Raw genomic sequence first — 18,660 nt, forward strand, 5'->3', positions numbered from 1 at the left:
TAGAATAGACTATTAAAAATTATAAAATATTCACTGGTAGGGAATGTGTTAAATGGGCATCTACCTTCATTGAGAAATGACGTCATCATTGTCGTACATAATGTGAACGTGTCGAAGCTGTTATGATGCTGTGCAGGCATTGTTAAAACTTTACCTACAGGAAGCTGATTAATAGAATTTCTAATAACTGTAAAATACCAAAAGGAAGCTTAAAATTCTTCTTTTACGTTACATGTCCAAATGAAACTATTAGGTGACGTTACTGGGAATGACTTGGTTCACAATTGAAATTGTTGTCGCAGGTGAAGTATCCATTAAAAACTCTTTAACTAGAATAGACTATTAAAAATTATAAAATATTCACTTGTAGGGTTAAATGGGCATCTACCTTCACTGAGAAATGACGTCATCATTGACGTTAATCTTTTTCCTTTGAACGACTTCGAGCAGTAAAACTGTAGAGTCCAATATTATTCACTGCTTACATATGTACATTCGCTGTTGCGTGGATAGAAAGCAATGAAAATTTTTGATATTTTTCACCTAGATCCGTCGTGCGGGCCACCGCGACGTGTCCCGGAGCGGGGTCGCGGCGAACACGCGTGGAACATTTGTCAGACACTTTAGGACCTGTCGGCCCATTGTTTTCCCATCGATTCTGGCTCGGAAAGCACGGCTTTAACCGATGTTTTACACGCTCGATTCCTGGAACCGGATCCTCTCCATCTGGGATCCCAGGCTTGTGGCATCCGAGTTGCACGTCCGTCGAGAAACAAGAGAAAGAGACACGCACGTTGCAACGGGCAGAGCGAGAACCAGCTAAACGAGCAAGACGAAGAGGAGCTGGAAGAGAACTGGAGAAGAGAGAGAGAGAGAGAGAGAGAGAGAGAGGGAGAGAGAGGGGGAGAGAGAGAGAGAGAGAGAGAGAGGGTCCAGGTATACGTTGGCCCGGGACTACGGAACCCATTTCGCCTGTCAGGCCCAATTCCGCTCGGGCCCAGGAACCTTGGGCTTTCTCTGTTCCTCGCGCCCTTCTGTTGCTGCAGTTTATGGCCGTCATTACCTCGATCGGGCACCGGCTTCGATTAAACGATTTGTTCGTGTGCACGGTCCACTTGACTCGCTCCTCGTTTCATTTCGGATTGTCGATAATTTTTTCCGCCGTCCCTTTCTAGCCATTGCGCTCCGTCCACTATGTCCGCGACGAGGTATTCTCGAGATCGCGAGTCGTTGGCAAATTCTCGATATATGTCAACAACACGGATCTTGCAGGAGACACACCCGAGCGGTGTTATGTTTACACTCCTCGGCGTCCGATGTCTCTCGAGCTTAGCGGCCCGCCCACGATATACCCCGTGGTAGTGGGGATAACTCCGCGACGTTAATCATCCAGGCCTTGGCGACATATATACAGAAATCACTGTATTGGGTGTAAAAGTAGCATCATGTTCCTTGATCCCTTGTCATTCAAACTGAACCTGAAGTGGAGGAAAATGTACTTAAAAAATGCAAAGATTCAGTTAAATTATTATTCTACGCGTCGCCTGTCGCGGCAGTCACCGGTGACGCTATTGCTTTTGCTTGAAGACAATTGTCATAAAATCAGCGACACCGAATGCAATTTACCACTCACAAAAGAGCCAATAAAATGCAAACGAACATGCACACGTCAAAATCATTTAAGTTCCACTGAAATGTTTTTCGTTGCAACCGATCAAACTTCAAGAAAATCGAGGCGGTCATTTCTGGTGAGATACCTCTCGTAATTGCAGCGTATTGAATTCACCATTTTGAATTCTGTTATTAGCGACCTTGCACGCCGTTGATTACCAAGGTTCAGACCCAATGAAATGTTGAGTTTCGTCGACAAAAAGCCGTTTTCCAGAGCAGTGTGCGCCAGCATTAAGCCGCGGCGCGTCAGGACGCGCAATCGCCAATTACCCGCGCATCAAGCGCTTCCTGAACGAGTCGGAGAACGAGAGCCTTGCGCCTTCGTGTCCGAACTTCTTCATTCGACGGTCGTGGACGGTATACGCGCCACTTATCCACCCTAATTTACGTACGGCCCCGAGAAAACACCGTTTCGTGTCCCTAAATGCGACCCGCCGGCCACCAGGTTTATTTGAATGACAATGACAACCGACCGGCAGCTTCCGCGGTGTCCCCGATGCTCCTCGGGCGTCAAGAAAATTAAAATACCTGCCTCTAAAGAGGAATTTTACTCTGGAGTGCACGGTTATGCACGTTGGCGTGTATATTACATCGTTCGAATTTTTCAGAACCTTCGCGGCAGAAGTTTAAACATTTTAAATACAGATATCACCATGTTGATGACATCAGTATCCTTTATCTACGGTCTGCGTTTTCAAAAGCGATACATGACGTCATAATAACAGTCCGATTCTAAAGTCGTAATAATTCTCCGTATTGATTGTCTGTTATTTTAGATTTACTAGCAGCGGAGTCATATTATGGTTTCCAAGCGTTTCACGTTTCACTACAGTATTATAAAGTCTTAATCAATTTTACTATTTATCAAAGTCGACTTGAGTACGCATGAGAATGTAGCATTAATGTCTAATATGTCTGAAATATTTGTGACGTTTATAAAGAACATCGTATGCATATCGTAGACATTAACCTCTGAATGATGATGATGATGCCCGAGTCCATTTCAGCCCTATCATCTACCCATTCCCTGGCGATTACTTCAAACTGGAAGCCGCTTCAGTTGCAAAAGTACCTGCAAAACCTCAACAAAATTAATACCCAACGATCTAAACGCTCCTAAACATCGCCATTCGCGCAATCATCAAAATCGCCCGCTTCCCATAGGGTTAAAATTGTAATTTCATTGTCGAGATAGGAGGGTCGATTGTTCTCTAGAAATAAAACCCGGCATCCGTAGCTATCAATTTCAAGGTTGCGGTAAATCGTTCAATCGAATGAAAGGCACACGATCGTAAAGACGATCGTTACGACGATTGGTGTTATTATAATGCGCAACGAACACGGCGTCCGTGTGACCGTGTTGGCATCGCAGATTGTCTTCAGAGAAACCAATCGAGAAGCCTAATGAAATTCAGCGTCCCCGGGAAATTAATGCAATCGCTCGAAATGCTATATCATCAGCTCTATTTCGGCGGATCGTCGGAACCGGGAGAGAGAATCGTTGGAACCGGTTGGACGCAGCAGTTCCATCAAACAACTCACCGTGGAGTCGATATGATTGAGTAGAATACCGTATCATTACTCCGGTGCGGTGGTAGCAGTCAGAATTTCTCGGAGCAACGAGGCAGTCGTAGAAACAGTTTGGCGCCGCTGGCAACGAAAGGAATCGCGCGTACACCTGCGAGTATCGATATCGTTTAGTATACCCGTCGTTGGCCGCCGCGAATCCCGAGTTTCGCTTCGTCCTCGTCTAATCCCGCTTCGAAACTGATAAGTAGACTGCGGATTTTACGCATTTATGAGAAAAGTTGGTAGGAGGGATCCAAAACAGAAAGTTCAGAAGAGTTAGGGGATACGGATATGCAAATTTCAATATTATAAAATTACTACAGGAAGAAGAAAATTTCTGTTTGGCTCCTATCTCTTGCGATTATAGGAGACAATATTTATTTTGCATAAAGATCCGCAGACTACTGACAAGGGAACATAGTAGCACAAGACAATCTGGACTGAAACTCGTGTGGGGATAGGTCCCATAATTTCATGCCATGGATATGTTTATATTATTCACCATTGAAAAGTATTTCAATGAAAAACCGCAGAAATTTTATAGTGACGGTATGATGTATTTGCCAAAAAGGTCAGAAGAGGTTGTGGAATGAAAGGGTGATTACATATTTTATTTTTAGAATTTAAATGGTACAAGAGTAAACGGCACGAACTTATGGGACAACCTAATACAGGGTGGGGCAATAACTATGTCCAGTTTGAATATTGCCGTTATTTGTAATAATATGAAAAAATGTTATATAGAAAACTTACACGGTATAGAGGGGGACATATTGTGACACAAACATTTTCTGCGTGGGTGGGGGCATAGAGGAGATTTCAAGGTCAACTCTATTTTTTTAAATGGAATGCTATGTTTTTTTTTATCACGATGTGATAGCCAGTGTTGAGACGAATTCAGCGAGTTATCATTGAAGGTCATGCAAGGTCAAATATGGTAGTAAAATAAACTTTATTACCTTACGGGAGATGCTCGAATTGGTGACCGTTTGCGTCAATGCAAAGTTGCAAGCATCACGTGCATGTCTTATCGTTTCTGAACTTCTTCTAGCACATGCTGTATGATTTCATAGACCCTCACTTTTACATAAACGAATGGTTTTGTAACATTGTTTATGTTGTGGCAATACATCGCGTATAGATAGAAATGTAAACATCTCATCAGCTCGTAATGTAAACATCTCACCAGTTCGTAACATTAACATGAATCGGTCAGTCAGTCTCGGTCGATTGTTAATAATATTAACAATCAATCAATTATAATAGTCGATTGTTATAAAGTTTATTTTACTACCATACTTGACCTTGCATGACCTTCAATGATAACTCGCTGAATTCGTCTCAACACTGGCTATCACATCGTGATAAAAAAAACAAAGCGTTCCATTAAAAAAAAAAACAGTTGACCTTGAAATCTCCTCTATGCCTCCACTCACGCAGAAAATGTTCGTGTCACAATATGTCCCCCTCTATACCGTGTAAGTTTTCTACATAACATTTTTTCATATTATTACAAATAACGGCAATATTCAAACTGGACACAGCTATTGCCCCACCCTGTATATTGAAGGGAATAAAGCAGTCTTCGCAATTGCAGGCAAAATCCACTAAAAAGTGTTCAGCCATGGATGATTTAAAAATTATGAAATAGTCACCAGGAGATAACGCGTCAAGTGTCCGACGCCAGGAGAACTGTTCCGAATGTTTCAACAAACCTTGTACGAGATTTCGAATAAAAGAAAAAACGAGTCCTTCCTCGATACAGAACAATGAACAGCTCGTTCTCCGATAAGGACACGCGGCCAGCGGTATCGGCTATCCCTGTCCCTCCGATAAGGACACCTCGCCACGAACAGGATCCCCGAAGAAGGGAGGACAGGTGAGCAGAAGGGAGGAGGTAAACGTGACCGTAGGTGAGGCACAAGGCGCGGAGAAGGGGGAATAGAGGGGGGGGGAAGAGATCGTCGGGTTGGCAGGGTGGGGGTCGTCGAGGGCCGCGAGTTCAGAACTGCTAATTATGTAAATTGCCGGTGTTGCAAATTACCCTCACAGTTTGCGTTCATTCTGCACACAATCCACACGGGTCCTTGCACACCTCGCAACGGAATCCATCCACTCGGATACTGTTACTTCCTTCGAGAAAGAGACGGACGACGTTGGACCGGGCCCAAGGAGTTGGGGGGGGGGGGGGGGTTCCGGGGATCCTCGAGGCCCCTCTCGATGGTACGAGATCCTCCCGGCTCCGCTTGGTCGTTCGTCATAACCGGTACTCAACGACGCGCGTGTACCCCGGGTACAGTGTTTAGCCGCATGAAAACCTCGCCTCTGATGGATATTTTCATTGCCGGCCTGCCTCGATGACACTCGCTGCCTTGTAGAAGCTGTGTCGTGCGATTCCGAGGTGCTCGAAGATGTTTCGATCGCTGGTTTTAGGGTAGCTCTTCAGGGTGGTATGGGGATGTGATTTTCAAGGAAATTATGAACTTCAAGTTCCTTATGCAATTATTGAGATTGTAAAAGTGCGAACAATTTTTATTTCCGCAGTGTACTGATTAGGTAATATTAGTGCTCGGTAGTCCTGGTGTTACAGACTCGATCCTTGGTACCTAAGCTATACCACGCTCACCCTAGTTGTTGCACAGACGTCTCAGAATGACATCCATGTTTCAATCCGAGTTTAATGAAACGTCTACTGGACGAAACAGCTCTGTCTTACCGTAGATGTTGCACAGTTGTCTCGGAAAGCAACATAACGATTCCCCTTAATTATTCTCGAAACTGCTGGGGAAGTAATTACAGTCCCGCTACAAAACAAAAGTCATAGTCATTGGATTCCCTCCTCCCAATTAAGGCTGTCGAACGTACCGTGTTCGAGGCACGTTGAGATTTCAACATTCTTCCGTGAACCCGTTACTTTTCAGCACCGGGAACACAGCATCGGTATCACCGGGAACGAGATTACCAGCCGATACGGAGGATCGATAGGGACCGGGCAGCGCGCTAATTGCCAGATCAAACGGGCAATAATCGATTAAGCACGCCACGCCCACGAATATTAATGAGCCGTTTTCGGAATGAAGGCGCGCACCAAGTCTCCGTTCTTTCGGGAAAGCTGTCCCACACCCGTTGAACAATGAGATCTATTAATTGGCGATCGAGGGCCGCGTCGATTTGACATGCCCCCCCACTGGGTTTAATTATCGGCCCTCGGTCAACGTTCCAATTAACGTGCTTAATTATCGCCCCGCGGCCGATTCTACCGGGAACCCCGTCGTAACTCCGATCTCGCGGCGATTAATCGAACCGCTTAATTTATCGGTGATCTTCCGCGATCCACGCCGCGACGTTTAATTATTTCCCGGGTGATGGTTAATGGAACGTTTAATTACGTCACGGGAGCACGTGAGTGTCGATGAAAGTAGTTTACCTTGCAGTTGCTTTCCAGAAATTTTCGTCTGAATTTTTTGTTCAACAAACAGGAAATTCGGACTTTTAAAAATAAAACGAAGCTTCCGGTAAAATATGAAGTCATTAAGTAGTGTACTAGAAATTTAGTTTGAATGCCTTGATGTTATGCGCTTAAGTCTCGGCAACAATTAACCGATTATTCAACAATAACTTTTCGATTTCCAAGAGAATGTAATGATTGTTAATTTACCGTGCTATCGAGTTGAAGCCCTATACAAAGTGCCGGTTCTCTAGATGCATTCTTTCTGAAGATATTAAGAATTTAATACTCGAAGTGGAGCGTCCATTAAACAAGATGGCGGATGTACAGTATCCTTCGCCGCACAGTTCTCTCTGAACGGTTCCGTTATGGTGTTTCCTGCACTGGAAATGGGGGGAGAGGTTCCTACACGAAATTCAAGGATGTAACCGGCGATTCCGGTGCCCCCGCAAAAATAATGACTCTTTGTAGTCTCGGCGGGTCTGCATATCCGTTGTTTCGTCCACGAAAGCAAACGCGGGCCCGCTTAATTACGGGGGAGTCAGCCGGATCTGGCGTAATTATTCGTCTCGAAGGCGGCGATTATAAAGCGATTATCGACGAGAATCGGCCGGTAGCTTGCGAAAAAGAAGTCGGACCCCGTGAAAGGACATTTCCGCGAAAACGATTTGTCGAGGGAGTAATAACCACCGTCGAAAACATTTTGCATGTTGACCTCGTCTGCCGGCATTTACATAAACACAGGTGAACCGACATTGAAAATATCTTCTTCGACGGTTCTCGCTCTTGTTCGTCATATCCGACAATTATCCAGGCTTCAATCGTGCGTCCCCCTTAATTTTAATTATTACAATTACGGACATTTACGTTTCAAACAGGAAAAGGAGGCATCTCAATTAAAAGCCGTATTGAATTGCGTGGACTCAGTTTGGAATTTTTATGAGTCGAAATGACGGGTTATCAGTTCCTATTTTGATAATTTGGAATAAAATTGATTTTTGTTATTATAGATTCTGAAGTTGAAACCTTGAATTCTACCAACATTTGGGAGCCTGCCATCATCGATTTTTCGAAGAAGAAGGCGGTCAAATAAATGAAAAAACGTGGCAGTTGTATCGTGAAGAGATGATATAATTTATTTCGCTATATCGTTAGAACACGAACTGAGTCATCCGATGATCGTACAATCCTACGCCTTTGCACGTCGAGTAAAATCACAATTCTTTTATATACAATCTATATACAAACGGAGCCTGGCGAAGAGATCGATCGGTCCTCGAGGATCGACGATCGATCCAAATTAGCTTCGTGACTCTTTGAATCTCGCTTGGATCGATTATCTCCACGTGTCGAACAGTTCCGAGTCCTCCCGAGGAAGTCTAGGAGATCCGATCGAGGGGACCGGGAATAATTATGCTCCTCGGGGAACGATCGTCTCGTCGTCGGGCTGCCCTCTAACGCTCTATCGATACAATAATTTAAATCGTCAGTACATTTCGGAGACATCGATCGACAAAGGGAATACTGGTCGCTCGTGGGACAACGACGTTAAATACAATCGCAAGTACAACTCGAGTTTACACTGGGACGATCCCTAAGGGTACGAAATTTGGCACTCTGTCCTCCCTCTTTGCAACGCACACTCGCACACACGCAACGGGCACACGTTCTCTCTGTCATTCGCACGATTCGCTCTCACCCGGTTCTGTCAAACTATGTACACTCTAACCTCGGATTAAAAGAGATCCTCTCGCCCTTCGGAGGACGCAGGATGGCCGATCCATGGGTCACAGCCACGGACCACAGTCTTCGATTCTTCTCGGTTATTTATTTACACGATCAGGGGGAGGTACGCGGGGTTGGATGGGGATTACAATGTGTTCTATGGCAAGATGCAACTGCGCGGACGCGTCGACAACGATCGAACGGCCGGAAGCCGCCCCCTTTCTCTCTCTCTCTCTCTCTCTCTCTCTCTCTCTCTCTCTCTCCCTCCCTCTCTCTCTCTCTCTCTCTCTCTCTCTCTCTCTCTCTCTCTCTCTCGAGCTGATAAGATCGTCGGGGAAAACCCCGGAAACATCCTCGGTGTCCTTTTTCTGCACGACATTCGACTGAGGAACTATGGTCAATGTATGAAAGGAGCGGCGGCGATTCCGTCGAAGAGAACCAATCGGTTCGACGACACTCGAAGTTCTACAGCGTCCCCGTTTCCGCCGGAAACTCGTCCATTTAGCTTCCCGGGGAACAATGCCTCCATTAGCCAGCTTCCGCGGTTGCCCTAACCTCGCGCAATCCCGTCGGTTCCAGGATGCTACGCGTTTTCAGTTCCTGCGTGGTTTCGAAGGACCACGTCAGTCTCATCGACAGACGGAGTGTCTTCGAGGCTCTTCCGACGACCGTGTCGGCAATTCCCTCTGGGACTTTATTATTCGGAACTGCTCGTGCTCTGCACCATCACCCGTTCCAATGACTCGAGGACCCCTTCAAAACATTCTTTCGGATTCGATTCGATTCTTGATCTTTGGATTTCGCGCGATTCCGACGGTTCTGTAGAACCTCCCGCAACTCCCACAACGTTTTGGTATTCTCCGAAAACCTTCCGGGGATTCTATTCTGCTGCAACTGTCTGCACCTCGCACCGACTTCGACGATCAACGTTCAGTTTCCAATTCCAATGTAAGAACTCCAACTTCTTCTCTTTCGCCTTCTGAAACTTCTCGAAGCTCTCCTCCGATCTGGCAATTACGATTCCCGATCTTCTCGCTGGAGGCAATTCCAGCGACTCCGTCCACAGAGGATCTTAACGTCAGCCTCTCGCCCACGTGTCACGCGATTCGCGTCCACGGTTATCTGACAATTTCGTAGAGTCCCTGTTTCCGACTCTCGGGCTGGTTCTCTGCCAGGATCACGATTCCACGGGAGCTCGATCCTTGTCGAACGATCGTAATCTCGTGCGACGGTGTCCTCGTCGGTCAGACGGGATTCCTGGCGCCTTAGTCCAGGCAGAGAACGTCTAGCTACGCCTCGGAGCCGCTCGAGCACTCCTCCGCCTCCGGATCGATGTGCTCCTCTTCCTCCTCCTCCTCGTGGTGATAGTCGCCGGTCTCCTGCTGCCACTTGCTCACGTGATGCGTGTTCTTGTTGTTGCTGTTGTTGTTCGCGTTTCCACCACCGCCTCCTCCCCCTCCGCCACCACCACCGCCACCTCCGCCGCCGCCTGATTGCTGTTGAGCTTTCGCCTCCTCCTCCTGCTGCATCCGTTTGTGCTTCGTCCGTCGGTTCTGGAACCAGACCTTCACCTGCAACAGGAAACAATTTTGCCATGGTCAGTTCTATGCTGGTTCTTTATTTTCGAAATTTTATGGTGGTTGATTTATGAGAAGTATTACTGGACTACGGATTAGGGACGAGGGATGAAATCCATTTTTACTTAATTCCTGCTCACCACAATAGACGCGGAACATCTTTACTCGCAACAAAAATAAATATAATTGAATATCAATGCGATTCGATCGATATAAAAATTGGCAGTAGATCCGGGGATCCATCGCCGGCCCAGCTCGAGCCACCCTCGAATTCCACCGTCTCAACTACAGTGCACACAAAGCATGTTTATAAACAGTTTCGACACTGTCGCCGGATGATCGTCCGCGGTACCGCACGCGTGATCCGCCGCCGGTTAATCCGGGTCTTGTCAAAACCACGTCGGATCCTCTGTTAGCCAAACATTCGTGCCACCTCCCCCCACCCTTTTGTGCCCCGTCTTCCACCCCCCTCGCGTCGCGAACGACAATGCCGATTTCACGCGTTGATAGCTCGAAAATCGAGTTCATTCAACCCTTCTCTCGCAGGAAGCGCGACCAGGACAATGCCTATCTAACAGTCAATTCGGGGACAATGCGCGGGGCTGGCTCAGCCCTTTGCTGCCCGTTTCATCCCCCTTTTTTCGCGACGGGGTTCCGCGTCACCTAACCCGAACCATTGTAACCGGATACACCCCGTTTAGGGGTGGTTCCTCGATACACCCTGGATGCTCTAACTAGTTGCCACTTAATTTGGCGAGGAGGGTCCCTTGACTGTCCTCGACTCGGCGAATCGATCGACGAAATAACGAGCGCCGTTTAAGCGTTATTGCGGTGTGATTTCTTGCGTGTAACTACGTCCACAAGTGACTTTTTGTCGCTTCGCATTACTCTCTTCTTCTTCTTCTGTTATTCGGTAAAAACTTCTAAAAAACGGTGAAACTTTAGGTACACGCAACGTCGATGAAAAGTTGTTGCTTCTGCGTGGACAGAGTTTAAAGTAGCAAATTCCACGCGTGCTGTTATGTTCGTTGGATTCTCGGAAAATGAAGCCCGCTCGAAAAGGTATGAACAATATGAATTAAACAGGAGATAATAATCAAGTGAACCATCGTTCGAAGAGATGACATCGAGGAAAGCCACCGAGTATCCTAGCACCTTCACCATCATTCTTTGGATGTCGTTCCGACGGAAAAAGGAGCTGAAAGAGTTTCAGCTATTTCCGTTTGATCGAGGACGTCATTCGCCGGAGCGTTGCCGAAAACGAGGCCGGATGGGAGCCGCGTCGGCGTTGGCCGGTCGAATAAAAATCGTTCGTTGGTACGGCGGCATAAATCGTCCAAGCTGTTGGAAGCTTTTATGCGATTTTTACAGCCCGCGCCCCCGTAAAATACTGGCGTGGATTGCGGGGCTCACCTACGCGCCCGGTGACGGAGGGTAAACTCGGTTAAACCGAGTGTAAATCCAGCCGGCACGAGTGTGTAAATCCACCTTTAGTTTCGTCGAGAGAACCACATAGACAGACGGACAGAGACAGAGGGGGGTTGAGAGTAAGAGAGAGAGAGAGAGAGAGAGAGAGAGAGAGAGAGAGAGAGAGTGAGTGAGGGGTGTGAAAGAGGACGACAGAGTGAGGGGAACAAAGGTGGCAAAGGGTGAGTGTAACGGAGATAGAGAGAAATAGAGTCAGAGGGCGATAAAAATATAAGGGGTGAGAGTAAGAGTGAGAGAGGGTGAGAGAAAAAAGAGGCAAGGGTGCGAGTAAAATAGAGAGAGAGGAGGTGAGAGAAAGAATCAGCGGGTGAGAGTAACAGAGACAAAGGGTAAGAGTATCCGCAGACAGAGGGTAGAAAGAAAGAGAGAGGGGGTGAGAGAAGTAGAGACAGAGGGTGGTAACATAGACAGAAGCTAACAGAAAGCAAAGGCCGTAGGATGAGAGGAAGAAGGACAACTCGTGCGACCGAAGAGGGAGATGAAAAGGGTCGGTAGAGGGGTAGCAGGCGACGAGCTGATCCTGGGGGTAGCGAAAGGGGTGGCCAGGGTTTCCGCGTGCGTCAAGATCCGCCAATCGGGTTTCAGGACCGCTCGCGGTCACCATGGCAACCGGCTCGGGGGACGCAGGGTGATTACGAAATGGGGGTAACTCGATTAAACCGTGCGACGAGGGTTCTGCTGGGAGTGTTAGCCGAGCCGGGCCGAGAGGGTAACCGGGGGATGGGGGAGCTACACACGGAGCGTCGTTAACCGGGGCCGCTCTCTATTTGCCCTCTTAATCATCCGTTAAGTGCCACAATCCTCGAAAAGTTCCCTGGGGCACACAACCCCAGAAATTTCGCCCGTCGTGCTTTCTCTCTCGCCTGGCCCCGTTCGTTGCCGCCATTAATTCCGCGGCTAATTGCTCGTGGTATTTGGCAGACGGTTATACCCCCGACCGGGATTAGGCGACCGTTTATCCGCCGGCGAAGATTGCGCGCCGATGGCTCGTCCGCCGAGGGTTGCTCGCGGGAAATTTGTTGTATCGATCCTGCGACCGGTTTCAATTGGTCCTGGTGTGCTCTGGGAAATAGAGCTTTCGTTTATTGGACCGTGGATAGAGCATGGATTTTTATGCCAATTTTTAGAGAGTACTTTCAGCCGAAACGGAAAGTCAAATATTCTTCTAAAGTCTCGTTTTCACCTTCTCACATTTATCATAGTGCTCAAAATATAGTTAAGATGTATACCTCAAACGACTCCGAAATATTGGCAGGAAACAATGATCTCTCTGATTTTTAATTCATACCCAAATTAACGCCGTTGCATGCTGAGGAAGAAACTGAAGAAATTCAGGAAAAATTCTCTTTCAATGGAGAAGAAGAAGAAGAAACTGTGGCAGGATTCTTTTTCAAAGATGAAGAAGCTGAGGAAACGTTCTTTTCTCAAGAATCAGAAAAAGAGGTTGAGGAAAGATTGGTTTTTCCATTAATCTCTTTTCTAAATTGCTCCATTGACGAATTCCATCCACTAATTAGACCAATCCAGTCGAGAAACGGACGGACCGTACGGAAGTACGATAAAGTTTATTCTAGAATATACGGTCCAGAAATCGTGCTGTTTTCAGGGGCAGTTAAGGACGTCCGCGCAATCCATGAAACTCAAGGCAAGAATAATTCTGCGCGGCGATTAACAGGACGACGATCATCTTCGTATAAATCCCGGCCAATAACAAGACCCGGAGGATGCCAGAGAGACGCGTCGCGATAAAGTCCGACGGCGGCCATCTTGGCCCGATTTATGGAAACGCGGTTCAATAAATTGCGACAATGTCTCCGCCGGTTTAATTACGATAAAACCCGGCGGGCTCGGTCGTCTCGGCACGGTTCTCTCTCGGCAGCATTTAAGATCGACGGTCGGAGAGAAAACTGTGGATCGCGCGAGAGCACAATCGCGGTATTAATTTCCATTAGTGTGTATCCAATTTCCTGCGCGCCGCGCCGCGGCGAAAAGAGCGAATATCGCCGCGCTCGCGCCGCCAATAAACGTAATTATATTTAACAGGGGACCGTAAAAGGCTCCGATAGATTAGGCCTGGATACCCCCCGTCGTCTTTCTACTCTTTATTCGTCGTCGTCTCTTTTTTCCGTTTCCCTTTCCCTCCCGGCTCGAACACGCCTCGCCACATTTGACGATTTCGCGAGATGGAACGAGATCGACCGGACGCGGACGCAATTAGCGTATGAGTTATTAATCGGACTTAATTGAATCCCGCGATTACCTCGCTCCGAGACACGCTCGTTTCGACGGGTTTCTTCGGTCGACGGGAGAAACTACGTCGCTTCCGGACTCGTGGAGATTTAATACACTTTTTCGTCGGATTTCAACGTACACTTCGATCTTAATAAGGTATTACGTGTTATTTATTGAGGAGGGAAATTCATGCTAATTTGCTTCTCGTGGGCGATGTCTACGATACGGACGCGATTAAAGTGTGATTTGGGGACGGTGAATGTACCATAATTTGTTTCAATTTCACCGCTAAAATGATCGATGAAATGTATTTTCTTTCAGAAATATTAAAACGATTTAGTACAGATAACCTGCGTAGACGTCACACATGTGTGTATATATGTTTAAAAACAATTGATAAACAAAAGAGTAAGCGGTCTTGAGGTTAATATACACGGCTTCTAGTTAGAACCTTTGCACGATGAGGACTCTCTTGACGATGTAAGTCTACAATTTCAGTTAAGCTCATTGTGGAAGGACAGATGACCAGGACAACCGCCTTTGTCACTTGCAACAAACAACGGCTACAGACCTAAGCTCCCCGTCAAAGGAAGTCCCAAGCAATTCCGCCTTCGCGGCAGCTCGGCTCTGTAGGTTTCCATGCATAGATCAGCGCGTATAGTCATCGTGATCGGCGATCCGGTCGGCGTGGTTTCTCTAAATAGGGCCGGCATGGGAACGGCCTGGCGATTCCGCGGCAGATAAACCGATCGGCAACGGAACACGTTTGGCGATTCGCGGTTCTGTCCCGATCGATCGAATTACCTGGTGGATTACGTGCCTTAATATCAATCGGCGGCGATCGGCCGCGTTAAACATCGGCTCGCCGCCGCGCCGATCGGAAAAGCATCGCGATCCTCGCTGGGCTCCTCGATCCTCTCGGCTCCTCGATCCGCGTAGACAACCGAGAGAAGCCCGGGTTCGGTCTCAGAAAACGGATCGGCGGGGAGTAGAAAACGTTCCCTGTCGATCCCGGCGAGCAGATAACGAGTTAGGATAACGCGTGTAACGTACGTACGGAGGATGAGAGGCTCGAAAAGCGATCACGTTCACAGATCCAGCCGGGAGCCGCGTAATTGAAGCTGTTCCCGGAACGCGTCTAAGTGACAGGTGAACACCTTATACGCGTAACCAACGAACACGTGACATTGGTCGCTATAGTCGGTGCAGCCTCCTTTTCTAACTATCTGAGAATTGTAGCCTCGACTTTTTCGCGCTCGAGAAGCTGGTGCATTTGTTTACCTTTACTGACTCGACGAAGGCGGATGGAGTGTATAGGTCTGGGACGAGCGTCGGAACGCTCTTTGGACGCACAGCTGTGTGCCTACGGGAGAGTCCTCCGAGTCCTCTCTCGCCGTCACGCGGCACCTGCCCCCGTCATCCGGAAAGGTAGGAGCCGCCCGAGCATCCGCCGACTCGAGCCATATTTGCGTTTCGGATACTGCGAGCTGAGACCTTTGATAACCGGCGTAATTGGACGGTTCGATTGGATACAAGCTTTTGACCACCTTCGCCCTTGCACGGAGCCGGGAGCTGAACCGAAAGACGCTGGGTCGCTCTTCGAGGTCCAGGGTGAATCCTCTCTTTCATTGGAGAACTTGCATACAGCGACAGAGAATTCAATTGCATTCCCATGCGCATCTTTGCAAACCTATTTAGAATTGTTCAGAAATATTGTGATTGTTCAATCACAATGATGATTGAAAATTTTTTAAGGAAAAATTAATGGTCTCTTCCTTTAAATAAATACCGTACAACACCTGGCTGTCCAAAAGAATCCTTCTAAGAACGAGGTTGTCACTCAGCACTTTCGAAAGATTTTGCTACAGAAAAGTCCCTCAAAAAGATACACTACCTTAACTATTAAACAAGGTGTTCGTTTAAAACAAAAGTCCACTAATTTTTCCAGAAACAATTCCCGAAGATCAGATTCTTTTCAGATCGTCAACTAGACGTAACCACTGTTCTGTCAAATCTAATTAAAAGGTTGACCTTAAGAGAAAGGATGAAAGAATCGTCCCCCCCACTCTGAAGAGGTTGCAGAGCGAGTACAGGAGAGAAGAACAGCAAGGGATGGTTTTTTTCGGGCGTCGGATCCACGGTTCCAAGGGCCGAATAAAATCTAGGGGGTTGCAACCCCCCGGCCAATCGCGGCATGCTACGCTGACCCGTAATCCCCCGGGGGCTGGCCAGTCACGCTCGAAACATTATTTTTAATCCCCGCCGTCGTGCCACCCCGCAACTGTACGTAGCCCTGTGCTCATCGCCGGGCATGCAACCCCCTGTGCCTCCCCGAAGCGATCGGCATGGCTAAATAAACCGGAGGATATTATTTTTCAATTGTCGACGGGCACACGGGGACGGCGCGGCGCGGCTCGGCTCGGCTCGGCTCGGCTCGGCTCGGCGCGTCCGTCCGTGCCCGTGTGTTTTGTTAGGACGAAATTGAGCGTGATCGCGCGACGAACGCCAGACAATTTCGCCCGGATACACCTTTCCGCGTGCGACCGTTTTATTATCGCCGGACAAACCGGAATCGGCATTCGTTCCGTTCGATTCTGCGGAACGATCGCGTGCGAGAGTCGCTTAAGATCCGCGCGAACGCATTAACAGAAACGACAAAAGCAACGCCGAGGCTCAATGAGCGCCTTCTCGCTGAAAAGATTGCACGCTTTCGGGAATCCCCCCTCCGGGAATCCGGCCGCCAGTTAATCGGCAATCGTGAAAATTAGCCGATTACGCTAATAGACGAAATTATAATACAACGCGATAATTGTCGGGATAACGGTTCTCTCATTCTGTTTACGTTAACCAGTTAGCTGTTGCGACCTCTTTGAAAAATGTGTACCTAAGTTGCGTCGCAAAAATTGACCGCTGTTTGAATTATAGCTGTTTTGACGAGTATACTCGTCATGACACAAAATATTGCCATTTCTTCATGACGAGTATACTCGGCAAACACAGTTAACTGGTTAAACAGCATTGTAAGGCGACTAAGAAGGGGGTGCTTGTGGTTTCTCGTTAGAATGGTACAAAATTTCATACACTACTAAGGAACGAAATGGTTCAGCTAAATGGCTATAAAAATGGAAATTGTTAGTGTACATAGAATGTCCGACATCGTGCACCGCTTCAAATAAATTTCTCCGATCATATATTTCTTGGAAAACAATTAAATTATTGCGACAGATTTACATATTCGAAACGAATATTTGTTGTATAAACCGTGCGTGCAGCCAATTAAATTTCATATTTTCAAAGAAATAATTAAACATTGCGACTGAAAATTTCATTTTAGCTGTCTAAATCGTGAGAGAACAGGGTTTTTGTTCGAAAATTTCCTTTGATCTCCACGAAAAAAGAATCTACACCGAACGTCCGCCATAAGGGGTGATTCGCAGGGGTTGAACCAATCCAGCGACGCGACGCCAAAAGGGAACGCCGACGAACACATTTTTCCCCGTCGCGTCGGTCTGTATATACCGATTCTTTTTTTTTATCTCGCCAATAAAACGGTCGGATTTCAGGAGAGGATTAAAAATAGGGGATGATATTTTGCTAACAAAATACCGGGAGCGTGACGATTCCGATCGGGACGCGACACCTGCGCGGATTAGCCAGGTATAGCACTCGTAGAGAGAAAACAGCGAGCCAATAATGGAGGAGGACTGATCAAATATTGGTCTTCAAGGCTCGGTCAATAATAATGTCAATATTTACGTATAGAAAAGAAAATCGAATTGGCGCAGAGACACGATCCACCGATAAAAACGTACAGAGAAAGTTAATCAAAAACTGGACGATCAAGATTACGTCAATATTTGTTACATAAATACTGAAACACAATTATCCTGCCGACGTGTAATTTAATTTATTGGATGGACGAAAGAATTCACAAGGGAAAATGCAAATACTCTTTACAAAGTCCAATCCTTGTTCCGGTATTTTGATTGTGAATTTATGTTTTAGGCTCACGGTCTAACGTTTACTAAGATTACAAACCTTTGTCCAAATTCACAGATCCAGAGACAAATTAAAAGAAAAATTGAAATTAAATAATATTCGATCACAAAATCATGGTTCTTTATAAGTGAATAACAAGAAAACCAAAAAAGTCTCAAAACAATTTATGTGATGAGTAGACTGTGGATTTTTATGCGTTCATGGCATATACAAATTTGTAAAATACAAGAAAACATATACATCAACAAGAACTAACACAGATTAAGAAAATCCAACACACAGGGCTACCTACAAACAAAAATTTGTTAGTTGACGAAAGAAATTGTACACTAATCTCGATTTTCATCAAACAACGTGTGAAAATGGGAATATTCAGATCGGTAGTCTAGTCACGAGTAAACTACAAAAATCCAAAGCAGCATGCCCATAAAAATTGACGGTATTTTCACGTTATTTTAATCACAATCAATGTTCACCTCCGTTTTAACTTGTAGAAAATCACCGATCGAAATGGGAATTTGAGAGATCGGTAACCGGTTGGCCGCTAGTCCTTTGAAATGAAAAATCGAGGATTTGTACGCAAGATGGCGATGTTAGAAGTGTCGTTCGGGCGATTGGTCAAAGGCCCGATCGACCTCCCGCGAGCGCATTCTCGTCCCGAAGTGTAACGATTTCTTCTCCCGATCTCGAATCGTTTCTCGGTTGCTTCCTCGAGCGGCCGAGGCCGACAGTATGCACACGAAGTCGACGACACACGACAGTGACATGCCGGGATCGTGACGAGAAAACCAAACCGAGGAAGAAGGTGGCCTCCCCACCGTGTTTCGCCACAGCCTCGTCCCATGCCAAAAGGGATGTGAGAGGAGCGAGAACGCAGAGAAAAGAGGATCGGCATCATGGACGAGAGCTGGTGAGCCACCGCGCCTATCGTTTACGCCGATCGTTCGAATC

At 46.9% G+C, this 18,660-nt stretch overlaps 1 protein-coding gene across 1 annotated transcript in view; it reads right to left on the reverse strand.

Annotated features, from left to right (window-relative positions):
• Positions 1–8,858: 8,858 nt before the first annotated feature.
• LOC143357896 (uncharacterized) overlaps positions 8,859–18,660 on the reverse strand; it is a 45,744-nt gene continuing 35,942 nt past the window's right edge. The window contains exon 3 of the mRNA XM_076794572.1: positions 8,859–9,984. Coding sequence (XP_076650687.1) covers positions 9,703–9,984 — 282 coding nt within the window. The 3' untranslated portion in view covers positions 8,859–9,702. The remainder of the gene's footprint in view (positions 9,985–18,660) is intronic.

This window comes from Halictus rubicundus, chromosome 10 (assembly GCF_050948215.1).
Source record: "Halictus rubicundus isolate RS-2024b chromosome 10, iyHalRubi1_principal, whole genome shotgun sequence".
NCBI classification, from domain to species: Eukaryota; Metazoa; Arthropoda; class Insecta; order Hymenoptera; family Halictidae; genus Halictus; species Halictus rubicundus.